This window comes from Vidua chalybeata, chromosome 5 (assembly GCF_026979565.1).
Source record: "Vidua chalybeata isolate OUT-0048 chromosome 5, bVidCha1 merged haplotype, whole genome shotgun sequence".
Classification (NCBI taxonomy): domain Eukaryota; kingdom Metazoa; phylum Chordata; class Aves; order Passeriformes; family Viduidae; genus Vidua; species Vidua chalybeata.
Genome location: NC_071534.1, coordinates 26,196,981 through 26,211,588, shown reverse-complemented (window position 1 = coordinate 26,211,588; position 14,608 = coordinate 26,196,981). Strand labels below are relative to the sequence as shown.

At 38.6% G+C, this 14,608-nt stretch overlaps 1 protein-coding gene across 1 annotated transcript in view; it reads right to left on the bottom strand.

Moving 5' to 3' along the window:
* The window catches only part of FGD4 (FYVE, RhoGEF and PH domain containing 4), a 61,641-nt gene that overhangs the window by 14,577 nt on the left and 32,456 nt on the right, over positions 1–14,608 (bottom strand). The window contains exons 3-6 of the mRNA XM_053944069.1: positions 13,051–13,222; positions 9,203–9,689; positions 3,627–3,716; positions 1,502–1,647 (exon numbers count right to left, since the gene is read on the bottom strand). Coding sequence (XP_053800044.1) covers positions 1,502–1,647; positions 3,627–3,716; positions 9,203–9,689; positions 13,051–13,142 — 815 coding nt within the window. The 5' untranslated portion in view covers positions 13,143–13,222. The remainder of the gene's footprint in view (positions 1–1,501; positions 1,648–3,626; positions 3,717–9,202; positions 9,690–13,050; positions 13,223–14,608) is intronic.

The following is a 14,608-nucleotide window of genomic DNA, read 5'->3' as shown; positions in this document are numbered from 1 at the left end:
CAGGTACAGCACAAAGGTTGTTTTCACACAATGTGGAAAAGATAATATCCTTGTGATGCAATTTATTAGTTCTGACCAGGAGTCAAAGCTTATTTGCAAAAGCACTTTTCAACCTTTGAAGCTATATAATTATACACACAATAGTAGTGAGCAGTTTAGCATTTTGCAAATATGTAAAGTAAGGCAACCCGTATTTCTGTGCTTCATAAAGTGTCTAGAGCAGAATTTTAAGATTACACGGTGAATCTCATTTCAAATTACACAGCACTGACATAATGTGATGTGAGCTGTTTTTTAAACATCCAAACTCCACTTCTCATGGACATGCACTGCAGTGTAATCCTGGCATTCATATTTCCTATCAGATTTTTTCAACTTCTGTTAAAAGAAATGGGTAAGTTTTACTTACTCAAGTCATCCTGTGGGGAACTGCTTATATTTCACAATACTTACATTTAATTTATTCCTTGCATTATAGACTACACAGAGGCACCACGTGTTTGTGCATGGAAAGTATTCTATTTTAAGAAATCATCATTTAAAAGGAAATAATCTTACAGAGTCAGAAGACGTACAGCTGCTGTCTAAAGCACCACTGTATGGTCTAAGATTTTCATATATATCACAAAAAAGCATTTTTTCCTAATTTTTGGTGTGTTTTTGACAATAAAGGAGTTATATGATGGAAATAATGTATGGACAAACACTTGAATTCCTCATAATAAATTTTAGATAACATAGAATATAGGCGGCAAACAAGCACTGAGGTGAAATGACTGGATGAAACTGTATTTGTAATTTCTTTTTTAATGAGGTAATCCTTTTAATCCAGGAGCAGGAAAAGGTTTGAGACCTTTTCTTTTTCTCCAATTACATAGAAGAGACAAAATGCATGGCTATGTTTTAATATGTCCAGAATCACACATCACAAGACAGGATAAAGACACTACATCTGTACATAAGTATTACACAGTATATTTGCATCTGTTCTATCTTTGCTGGCTCCAAATAGAGGTCAAGAAAAGCTGAGGTGAAAATGGCCCTGGAATATATCTGACATGGATTTTAGTTTCAAACAGAAAACTAAAATATAGAAGAAAAAGAAGCTACTGCCCCACCTTATTACAAAAAGCAGTAACAACAGAGGTTACTGTACTTCAGCATTATCATAAACCACATGCATGTTATTTACCTCAACTTTGTATTCTGTACAATAAATTCACCAGGTAGCACATAATTTGAGTCTGAACCCCTAATTTAGCAAGATCATGAGTAATCTCACTGGCTTCAGTGAGATCCATATCCTTTTATTTTGAGCATATGATGCAAATCCTCTGCTGAGTCAGATCCTGAGGAAGAGTGGAAAAGCAAATGTTCTCTTACTCACAGTAGTTCCTGGGCCTGGAGAGCTTAGTTTGAAGATACTTTCCCTACCTCAGCCCTGCAAGAGAGTTTCTACAGACACAGTTTTAGGAATGTAACCAAGTGAATTGCCTCTTACCATTCTTGCATTCTTTTTTCAAGTTCCGGAAGTAAGAATTTACTGTGGAAGGCATTTATTGATGAAATGTTAGAAAATATTTTATTAATTACTTCAGGTGGAAATGAACCTCTGTTGGCTTCCTCAAGGAGTCTGGAATAGAATACCTGCAATACAGAAAAAGAGCCACAAACCTATCAGCCGATTATATTTAACGAATGGAAGACCACCTATCTACCCCTCCTGCTCCAGCTGAGGCAAGATTAATATTTCAATAATATAGATGGGTAGTGATGAACTCATTCATTGCCTTTCCCTCACTGGAAGTGAAAGGCTTCTCCTCCCCTTACACCCCACTTTTGTTCTCGTGAGCCAGGAGAGCACTGCAAGGCAGGGCTGACATAAGGAGAGCCAAGCTGAAGCAGTGCCATTTTGGATCAGCTCCAGACATCCTGTCTGTTTTAACAGCTAGATCATCTCAGCTTTCCCAGTCTTCCAGCAGTATTTTCTACGCTTCTGTTCTTTGCAATTAGCATGATGTCTGATCATCACTTTCCTTGAATGCTGTATCCCCTTATCCTTTTGAAATCAAAGTAAATAGCAGACTATGAGTAGTCCCCACATATTTAAAGTACAGAAGGGACCCAGTTCTGAGTGGACTATAATCTCTTTTAAAAATAAATATATTCTTTCTCCTTCAGTGGACTCAACCTGACCAGGTGCAGCTACAAAACATGCATCTGTTAATATGCACATCACCAAAAAAAAGTATTTTTGGAGAGCTACTGTCCCTCTGCCACCCTCTCCCATGCTTGAACAGATTGCATGTCCCTAGAAAGGGCTCCAAAAGTCTGGGTAAGGACTTGAAAAAGAAGAAAAAAGTCTGAAGACAGAAACTTTGATCACCCCAGCTGAGACAGCAGAAGTGTCTTAAAAGAAAAAAAGCCATATACTGCCACATACACTCTAAAACATGCCCAGTTTGCTGCATTGCCAACAGGACAGTTAGTTACTTTGAAGACCATAAAGATTACACAACTTTTTAACCAAGTTCAGAAATATAACAGTCCCTTCCCAGTCTTCTGCTTTCCTCTCATTAGAAGCAGTTGAGCAGCTGTGTTTGAAACTCATTTTTCAGAATTCTCTTCAGTTAGTATTTGGAAAACAGACATAGCAGTAATGCACTTAGGAAGCCATCAAGGAAAATAATTGTACATTACCCATCAGAAAAATCTATGAAGGAAGTAAATGTCTTTTTTTATTTATAAAATTCTCTAAATAGCTTTTTTTTTCCTGCAATATTTTGGCTTTTAAAAGTCACCATATATCCATCACAGTGTGGGTCTGCTGTGCAAATCCACTTTCATGAGGACAGTTACTTAGATCCTCAAGCAGCCTGAACAATTATTGTATCAGTTGAGACTTTTTACTTTTCATCAACTGTTCGTACAGAACTTCTGCACTGGACCTGAGAAATTTAAAGTGTAGAGTCTGAGAAAAATATCCAATAGTAAGGCAATGCAAAGCTAGGGGCATCCAGGTAAAGTGTGTATGTGTTATGTGGAAAGTAAACAAGACTTAGGAAGGAAAATTATCAAGTACAAACTTTTACATTTGAGAAATATCAGCTAGATTGTACAAAGCATGAGCGTCCAACCCTTTCCTTGCAGGAGCACTTATTTCTCTTTCTAAATACACAATGGGAAAATAGAGGATATACTTTTTGGAATGGGCAACTTCGAGGTTTTTTAGGACTAAAGAAAAATTCTGATTGGGTGGATCAAATTAGAAGTATTTAGTACTTTCCTAATGAGTGGGTGATTGCAACATTCACTCCAATTCACTGGAAGCCAAGACATGGTTATCCATCCTCCTTGTTGGCTACCAGCATGATTGCTTATAGTGACATCTCCACACACAGAACATATTGCATTAATAGCCACAAAATTCTAATACTTATTAAAAATATAGCACTCTTAAAATAGAAACAAAGGCAAAACCAGGTGGCAACAGAAAATGACTGACTGGAAAATCAGCAAATTGCGAAAAACATGCCATATCTCATGTAATTTATACCCACACTTATATATAGCCATTTGAGTGTATCCAAGGCAACACAATAAAAGCAAATACAAGAAAAATGTACCCCATCTAGGAGGTCAAGTCGGCTAACGTAGGCCTTTTCTGTTTGCAGAAGTTCATTGGCAATTTTGTGACGTTTCTGCTCATCTGTCTCCTGGAGGAAAATAAGAGCAGCTCTTAGGATACTGAAGAAAACATAATTTAATAATAATAATAATAAAATTTTGAAAATACTTATGACTATCTTATAGTCCAAAAACTGAAATACAAGCTTAACATTTAGTAATAAACACCAACTTTGAAATATACATAATTTCCCGTAGTTTAATCAACACATACAAAATTCAGAGAATGTTAAAAATCAATTAAATTGCAGAGCAAATCTCAAAGCCTAAAAGATTTTGTATTTACAGTTTGTATAGGGATCTTTGCCAAAGCACCAACTCCCTACTCAACAGATCAGCTCACATCCTGGCAATTGAGTACCACTGACCTTTCAGAGCTGGAAGAACTGATTTGCAGAGTAAGAAGGAGCAGACGGGAACACTCAGTGTTCACCCCCGCCCCATTTCAGAAATTATTTGAATGCGTGTTCTTTGCACAACAAAATTATTGAAAAATGTGGTACAAAATGTTTTATGTTCACCAATACATTCATTGCTGAATAACTGTTGACTGCAATTAGAGGATTCCTTCATTAAGTTTTTATGGAAGTCATTTTAGCATATTAAAGGAAGTTTTCATTTTAAAATCTTTTATTCCGCAAAATATATTTCTGATTCTTCTGCTGAACAGAAACTTAAAACATTCACTCAATTTTCAGTATTAAACTAAATATGTTAGAATATGTAATTATGAGTTGCTGGGCAAAATTACTCCAAAACAAACAATGAAAGGACAGCCTTCTACAATGTAAAAACATTAGGGAAATGCCTCAGGCTTGCAAGTGTCAGGCTCAACAAACTGACACTTCCATTACAAGATTCTTTCTCCAGATTTAGTGATAGTCTGTTCACATCTAACAACATCAGATTCTTCCTGAAATAAATGGCAGTATTATCACAGTGCTTATGGGAAACTGGTGATTGCTAGACAAACCATAAAAATTCTTCATAAAAAAAATAAAGAGGAGACCTTGAGAGAGTGGTTTCTGATTTCAAACTGCACACTGCTTCCCACAAGAGTATGATAAACATTTGCAAGTACCTTTACAAAAATTGTGTGAAGAATACCAAATATTAAAGTACAATCTTATATTTAAGGGAGTTCAGTGCATTTTTCCCCATTTTGGTATTCAATAAGTATTTCAAATTTCAACATATTTCAGTTCTAATCTGCAGTGTTCACAGTTGCACTGCTACATGGCAAACCTCCTCCCTAAAAACAGGCTTTCAATAGTGACTTCAAAGCCGTTCATTAAATCTGTTTAAATCAGCACAGCAACCACAGTAACCTGCAGAAGAGTGTTTTAAGTGCTGTCAAGAGACATTGCAGGGAGCTGAAGGATTAGCTATTACAGCTACAGCTTGCTGCTTAGTGCAGCCATTTACAAAAGATCTCACATGCGGACTTGAGGCACAAAACCACGGAGGTCAGTAATCTAAAAATAATTGTACATTACCCATAATTTTATGGGTAAATTTTTAGTAATTTTTAGTAATTTTATTTTTTTTCTCAGCCCAGAACCCCACCTTCTCCCTGAAGTAGTGCTATAGAAGCAATCCGTAGTTTTTAGAAGATTACTTGAACTAATTAAGAGAGGGAAAATAATGCATAACAAACACAAAAAAAAAAAAAAATCACATAAAATGAGCTGAGCCCAGATTTCCAATCTTCTCAGTATCAACCTTACCCATCATCTTAATTCTTGAACCTGCCTCTTCTTTCTATATCAATTGCACGACCTGACAGAGGGATCTTCTATGTGGGGGAAAAATGCACATCATGGATGAGTTCTATTTTAACCACTGCAGCATTCACTTATTCCAGCATAATAACACCCACCTACAAGGTCAGATCAGTGCAAAAATAACAGAAAACTCCACTACTGCTTTTCTTTCAGCATGTCCTCAGTGGGGAAGCAGGGGGTGTTGTTGAGGGGAGGGGAAGGTAACTTCAGGGAACAATTATTTCAAGGAACATTTTAAACTTCTGTGACAATCCATAACACATGGCAACTCAGCATATAAAAACAAGCAGAAATGGCTAGTGTGCTATATAGAGAACATTTACATTACACAGGTACATGATTTCATCTGAGGACCAAAATACCAGCAGTGTGAGAGACCAAGAGTTGCATCAGCAGGGACTGTAAACCTGAATCTCTATTCCACTGCTTACAGTAATTGTGTCAGCTGGATCTAGTTCTTTACTACAAATCTGCTCATCCTTAGAATAATTATATTACTATGGATGCTTAAGAAATTAAAATAAGTAATTTTGAACCCTGAAACTAAGAAGAGGTGTGAAAAATACTGGTGAAAGTATGAACCTTTTTATTATCCAAACCAAATAGAAGCCATCTCCTGTCAATAAAACTGTACCTGCCAACATGACAGCGATGTATATGATTCACCCTTACTCAGGCATAGCCCTTGCCCCAAGGGCTTTGTAAGAATATATTAAACAACATAGACAGGATGAGAGAAGTAGAGTATGAACAAATATAATTTAAATTACACTGTGCTTGTTTCTTGCACAGCAACCAAAAAAGCAGGACTGATATCCCTAAAGAAGTGACTGTTCACAAGAAGATTTATGCATTTATATTGGTTGCTGAAGGTACACAGCTTTGTTCCCGTTACTGTTCCTAAAGACCAAAAAAAGTAGAATTGAGAAGCTGGTAGAACCTCTCAAGACTTTCAACAGTAAAACATTTCTTGGCAGAAAATTAACTTAGCAAAACCAATTTTTCCCTGGTTAAACTGAAACATCACCCTACATTTATAAATCCAGTATCTACACCAGGTTTTTGCATCTGAAACATCAGAGTCCCCAACACTATCATTAAAAGAAGACACCATATAGGGACTTTATTAAAAATGCCCAGTGGATTCTTCCCCGTCTGTGGCATACAGGCCATCTATAGTCCTATTTCCTACCAGTCTCACAACAAACACTGACACATTTGTCCTCTTCAGTTAGCTGCAGCAGCAGATTCCCACAAGATGTTATTCAGGAAGTTAATTGATTGAGATGTTCTTGTACTAGTCAGCCTCCGCAGTTTAGACAAACCAATTTTTATGATAGGAGGTGTTTCTGCTGCAAGGCAGGGAACTTTTAGCTTTTAATTATCTTTTTGCTTGTTATGATTGTGTTTCATTACCTACCTCTACTCTCGTTGTTTGGGGAAATTGTTTCAGATCACTGCCAAATTTAATAAGTTTTGCTCAACTTTCCCCAGAACCTGCAAATCTGTCTTTAGTCAGATCTACAGTGATTGGGGGGAGAGGGAGGGGAATAAGAGCAACACTATTTCGAAACAAGCCTTCTTTTCCAAGTCCAATAAGTAATTTCTGCACTGGTTTTGCATCAGTTGCCAATTTAATTCATCCCTTCCAGCTGTGGATTTAGGATTACTTCTACTGTACATGTACATGTTTACAAAGAGAAAGAGCACCACTTTCTACTCTTCCCTGAACTAAGAAACATGGCATGCAAGAGACAAGATACTTTGAATCAGCATCAAAATACATATATCAGACTCAAAGTTTGACTATGACTCACATGCATCTGCTCCTTTTGCTTTTATTCAATTGTACTTACATTTTTAATCAAAAGGGCAGGAGAGTCTTGTTATCCTGTGCACTGCAACTTCAACTGGACTGTATCCCAGTTTTAATATTCTATAATGACTAAGTAGGCATTTAGCAAAATCACAGATTGTCTAATGCTCTTACTTCTTACCAGTGTGTGCTTGAACACAGAAACAGCTTAAAGTTCCACCAGAGCTCTCCTGTTGCTCATCATCCTTCTCCTAATCCAGACAGCATGGCAGCAGCTACATAGACCACTACAGGGCTGATTTCACCTCCAGGTTGCATTAATCCAAACTAAATCAGTGTTTGATTCTGTAAAGGGTGTCAGACACACTTCTTAACCTCACTAGACTAAAGGGGAAGTCCTTGTTGCACAAGGTATCTCAGGAAGGGCTGGTGGGACCCAGCTCAGTTTTACAGATTCGGGTTCTGCACCAGTGCAAGCTTAAAAGTCATCCTGCATGGGTATGTCTTGGTTTTGTACCCTTCAAGCACCAGTGAACAATATACATCTAGTTACAGTCACATTACACCTCATAAGCTTAGTGTCAATACAAGACAGATCACACGTGCTGGTCCCAGCAGCTCAAAGACAGATTTTAATGAGATTGCTGCCATTAGCATTTGTCCAGTTCCTTCCTGAACTTTAAAATAGAACTGCTTCCCTTTTCAGCTTTTTTTCTGAAAATGCTGCCAGCACCTTACTGCATGACTTGGATTCAAGCTTAACATCATTGCCCACTGAGAATTCAGCACTTTATAGGCATAGAAAGGGAAAACAGGCATTACCCAAAAGGAGACAGAAACATTACAACAGGTGTGGCAGGCCAAAAGTGCCTTGGACTGTGCCCAGGCTTATGCTTAGGGGCCGGGGGGTTCATAACATTCATTCATTACTGGGGAAAAAAAGAAAAAAAAAAAAAAAACAACCCCTAAAAAAAAGAAGAAAACCCACACAACCCATCACTCTCTTATCATTACGCAGGATATTTCTCACCTTTCCCATTCACAGAATTTACCTCCAGGCATATGTGTATGTGACCCCCAGTTATCCAAACTCAAGGGCTGCAGTGGACTGCTGCAGGTGCACACCCAACCAGCAGAGAGGAGCTTTTCCAGCATCAGCTGTTTGGCTTTGTGGTGAAGAGGAAGGCTGGACAAGCTCCCCCTGCCAAACAGGGGATGGCTAGACCAGAACTGTTAATCACATTTACTGCTTGGGTACAAGGAGGCAAACTGCATAAGTAGACTTTTACAAGTGAAAAATATGCACCATTTTTCAGCAATTAATTTCCCAAGACAGATTTCCTTCCACCCACTTACTTCATTTAAATCTTTAAAACCTTCCTTACAAGGGAGGTCAAATTCATCATGGTGTAAGTTCTCCTTGCTAAAAGGTCATATATTTAGTATACCCTGAACATTGCGTGTATCTGATCACTAGCAGACTGCCACTGCCGTTCCAGCTTTGACTTGACAACTACATCCAAGTTAGGGATTCACACAACTCTTCTGCCTGAAGCTCTGTCATTACAGTTTACTGCACATGGCATTTTATTTCATATACACCACTAACATGTGTCCCTTGTAGGCTGGCACAGCTGAAGCATGGTGCTAAACAGGCACACATATTTTGAGTTTCACTTTTTTTTAAACCTCAGATAACTAATAGTGAAGGAGCCAAGGGGATGAGAAGAAGAGCAAAGGAGGGGAGAGAGTGAGAAAAAGCAAGCAAAAATTTTTCCCATCTTTTTTCAGAGGGAAAATAACCAAAATATCTTCAATTCTGACCTGTTCCTGGAAGCCTATTTTTGTAAATAAAAACCTAGAGAAAATACAAAAAGTAGTGATGCATCAGGAATGAAACCATTTCTCTTTTTACCTTTGTTTCTACAGGCTGATCTTGTTTACTGCTTTCCTCAGCTGGCTCTTCCTTGACATCAGTATCAGTTCCTAGAGTTTCATTTTCCGGTGGGAGCAGCGTGTCACTGCTCAGACTCCTGTGGCAGCTGTTGAGCATCTGCTCCTCACAGGCAGCCACACTTTGCAACGACTCCCTGCGAGTTGTTTCCCCTTCCCCGTTTATCAAGCTGCAGTCCATGGCATCATCCGGGACCGGGGTGGACATGGCCGAGCCGCGGTCCAGCCATCTCCGCTCCTCATCTTCCGGCTGGTCTTGCGCTACGATGCCGTTGGCTGTGGGCAGCTGTTCAACCTGAGTTTTGTCAGTGGTACTGTTTCCCTGTTTCTGTAGTGAGTGCTGGGAAGGGAGTTTTGGCTGAGGTGATGGCGTGGACCCATATCTTCCTTGAGATTTAGTAATGTGGAGAACAGAGGAATCTTTCTTGAAATCACCAGGATTCAGTGAGCTAAAAACACCAAGCAAACAAAACATTGATGAGAGAAGAGTTAAATATGGACTTAAAGAAAATCCTGGTATGGGAAATAGGAGAGTTGCAACATACAATCAGTTCCTCCCAAAAAATATTTTATCTTCCTGCATTAAGATTAGGAAGTTCTGAGACCTGAAATGCATTAAAACACTTACAAACAAGCTTCTCTTACTAGAAACCCAGACCTCTGTCCATTTTTTGCCATTGCATCCCTATGTGTCTTGAATCCCAAGTTAATGGGAGATTTAACTTGGATATTAGGGGAAAAAATTCTCCACTGAAAGGGTCATCAGGCACTGGAACAGGGTGCTCAGGGAAGACTTTGAACCACATCCCTGGAGGTATTTAAAAGATGCAAAGGATGTGGTTTAGTGGTGGATTTGGCAGTGCTGGGTTAACAGTTGGATTCAGTCATCTTTTGCAACCTGATTTTTTCTGTTCGTAGCTCCATGAAACAGAGCAGGAAACCAAGAAACTGATAGAGGAAGAAACTTGTCCAAAGTGTCCCAGAAGGTTACTGGCAGAAATGGAGCAAGACTCAAAATTTCCCAAGTCCTAGTACACTGCTTAAACTAACAAGCAGCCCATTCCCTAACAGCTCTTTAATTATTAAAATTAATCAAACACAATCAGTCAAGAACACTTAGCATCTCTTTCCTTAGTTCAGAATATGACATGAGGACGTTTACATTTTTATCTCATTTCTTTTCCAGTTACCTTAGTTAGCAGTGCCATTTTTTCATGCTGCATCTTTTCTGAAGATCTTTTTCCTCCAGAATTTGTCTCTGCTATAAAAACATTATCTCTTGTTCCTGACTGTCCTCTAACTATTCCTGGTATGGACTTCCATCTTCTGGAAGGATGAAAACTGCTTAAAAACTGTACTTTTACTCCTTATTTCTAGGATTCTTTACACAAAGGTTGCAAACATATTCTGCACTTTTGTGCACACGGATCAAAAATAACTCACACTAACTTTATCTTTTTCCACAATATAACAAAAAAAAGTTTAAATCACATTTTCTTTAGGCATGTAAAGGCTATGTTTTTTTAATTAAAAAAACTAAACTCCAGGATAAAATTAATATACATTTTTCAATTGCCTTCACAAAGAGGTTTAATTAATTTTCTGACATGCCTACATGCTTGTGGGCTGTACAGACTAATGAAAAGAAGTTATTATAGTTGACAATCACAGTTTGCAGTTCATGAACGTGCTACCTAGCCATTTCAAGATCCGTAATTAAATTGAAATTCAACTTCACAGAAGACACATTTTGTGGGTTGAGCTCATTCAAAAAAACAGGAATTACCTCCACTGCCCAAGCAGGATAATCAAGAACCCAGCATGCTAATCATGAAAGTTTCTCATAAGCAGAGATCATAGACTTGAGCAGAATTTAGTCACTGGACAGATATTACTGCTGTACCTAACAAATGATGCTACCCAAAACCAACTCAGCTTCCCATAGTCCACAAAATCTCCCTACTTCTAAAGGGCTATCAACAAGAAATATTTCTTTCTTTCTATATAGTTTTCTTTGATTGCATAATACAGAATAAGTTCCTGCACAACGCAGCAGGCAGGTCTAGGAGGAAGAAAGGGCTCAGTTGTGTAGGGCACAATGAACTTGAAGAATTTTCTTTCAGAAAGCATAATTTTTCTTTTCTATGGATACTGCACTGTTTAAAAGCTAGGTGATGCTTTGGAGGAAGACTGGAAAACAGAGTGATAGCAGGATTAGAGACTGGTGCTAAAAGAATTCACTGGACCTCCAGTGCTGCAGTAATCTCTTTTACCCATCTCTGAGCACCTGCTATCACCAAGTGCAATTATGTCTCTGCCTAATGACAGAAGCTTTTTGCAGAGGAAGCTCTGACATTATTTCTATTCCAATGGACAGACATACTTTTGCAATGCTCAGCTGCTTCCATATAAAGGATTACATTTCACCCATCTTGAGGGGAAATTCTTTCAATGAAAGCCGTTTTACTCTGGCTCCACAGCAGGTCATGCATTTATGTACTCTGCTGTACATCATGCATTCACTCCCACAGGGGCAGCCCTTCTGAGATCCAAGGGATTTCGTGTCCCAAGGGAACATGAAAAAACCACATCCAAAACTTGCAATGCACAACTGTCACTGGACTGTTTCTTGAGCTGTTCCTCTGTCACGGGCTTTCTGGAAAGTCACTCTCTTTGTACAGAGCAGATATATTTGAAACTTCTGTTTCAGAGCTTATAATGCGTCTACTTAGAGATGCATCATGTGCATCTAATTAAAACCACTCAAGAAACACCATTTTGCGAAAGAAGTTTTCACTGTGGATTTTTTTTCCCAAAGTTCCAATGTTTCCCATAAACCACAGAATTGAAACACAAGAACACTGAGCTTTTCCACCAAAAGCACAGAGTACTACAAAGCAAGCCATTTAGGGAATATATGCCATACCACTACAAATAATTTGTAGAGTTCACCCTCTTCACATGAATGATTGAAGAAGTTAAGACAGTATGAAACTAAAAACAGTATTTCAGGTTTTTCTACTTGCTTATAAAAGTATTTAATATTAGCTTCAATATTAAACATTTCAAATTGCTGACATTTTTCAGGTTGTTTTTAAAATGCTACAAATTTCTTTCTTTCTTTCAAAGGAAAATTAAGACTAACACCATATGAAAAAGCACACCTTGTTAATCCAAATATACAACTGGCTCCTACTATTTCAAAACACATGCAGTTTTTCATCAAGTCTTTTAGCAGGGATAGGAGTGAGCCCTACCACAGTACCAACATTCTTCCTCACAGTGATGCCTCAGGTTTTAGCTTTTATATTTTTCAGATTCTGCACTGCTTTGGTGTGTAGTTCTGAGCTTCATATTGGGGGATAGTAAGCTCTCTTCACAGAGTAGGGAGACAAAAAAATTCCTTTTCTAGCTGGAGACCAAGGACAAATGTTCCAGATTTCAGGCCCAAGAGAATAAATAACGATGGACTGAAGAGAGGAAAGCAAGAAGGATGGGACTTCATAACCTACAGCTGTAACTGGACAATTAACTCCAATATGCTAATGAACTGGGACTTATAAAAGAGACACCCCAGGACCGGTCGTCCATTTTGTGACCATTTTGGTTCATCTTGGGTGTAGCCCTGGCTGGGTTCTTGTGCTGCCCAAGGTGTATCCATTGAGGCCTTCTAATAAACACCTACCTTATTCTTTAACTCCATGTAGTCTCTGTTCTAGGTCAGCCTTCACAAGGCATCAACAGCTTCAAGTTCCAACAATCCCCACACAACAAACAAAGTTACAAACCAATTCAAATTCTATTACATACCTGCCTCCCTCAAAGCGGTTGATGAGATCTGACACTTTACTGGACTTTTCCTTTGTGACACTAGAAGCAGCAGCAGGTGTCTCTTCCTCCATTCTTGGTTTCTGATTTGTTAAAGCTTTATGCCTAGGGATTTGGTATGTTGCCTTCTGCAGATGAATTGGCTTTGGAGGCACTGCAAAGAACAGCAACAACAAAAATTAATCACTCGTATTTCTTTGAGCTTCTAGAAGACAGAATCATAGAATGGTTTGTGTTGGAAGGGACCTTAAAAATCATCTAGTTCCAAACCCCCTGCCATGGGCAGGGACACTTTCTACAACACCAGGTTACTCTCACAAATGAGATTTTTGCATAAAGAACTCATTGCAGCAATGAAAAAGAGATACTCTTGGCTTTAATTAACCTTAAAGCTGCTTTACAAATATAGGGACTTTATATAATTCTTCATGCAGTGTTTGGTTTTAGGGATCTTGTTATATTTCTTGACTAAAAGCTGAACCATATGCTACTTTAACAAGCAAGCTAGAAAATTAGGGAGTTTTCTTGTTTTCTTTCTGTGTGTTTGTTTTCGTAATGTACTGTAGGAAATACGTATGAGAAGTTTATGGTTGCAGGTTTTGTAATAAAAAAGAATTAAGCACAAAGGAAAGAGCAATACTGTGGAACTCAAGAGAGAGATTTAAATTGCTGCCCCAAAACTCTGGTGCTCTCATTCTTCATCTTATCCCTTGCGACCTCAATAATAATCATCATTAGAAAAGGTATTTGCCTTCAGCTTTAAAATTCCCTTACTCACTGAACCTTTGACTAATTATACTGCTGAAAACCTTCCCTGCTGAAAATGGTTTTTTTATTCTTGTTTTTTCCCCATCCTTACCATAAATCCTTCTAATTAGATTGTTAATGATCAGCCACTGCTTAATACAGCAGTGACTAGAACACAAAAGACAAAGTGACACATAAAGCAACTAAAGTCACAGCACTAAAATCTTTAAATTAACTTCAAGCAACCATGCAGCATTAGTGGGCAACAAAAGCACATCACAGTCTGGGCCCAAATGCATTCCACATTGGAGCGATGAATGTCCAGCTCCATCAAAAGGAGAGACTTGATGGAAAAGGACCTGAATTCCCCAAGAACGCCTGCTCATTCCCACATACATCCCCAAAACACACTGTGGGGGGAATGAAAGCATTTGTATGAAATTGGAAAAAATTATTGAAAGGCAGGCATAAATTGACAGCCAATACCCTGCCAGTGGAACCAGTGGCCCAGGGGCTCAGGCACTGCTCCACAGGCACCACATTGCAGTGGGGCACAGGCACTGGCCCTCCAGCAACTATAAAGACCTGCCACAGAGCAAGGGAAGGGAAGGAGGACTTGAACTGGCTTTTTTTACCACTCTTGTGGTAGGCACAGAAGCTCTAGTACAGGATTCACAATAGCTGGATGTGGAAAAGCCATGTTCCTTTCATTGCTGATGCTAGAATATCTTCTTAACTTACCCTGGAAAACCCATGCATCACAGGAATGATCTTAAATCCCATCAACCGACAT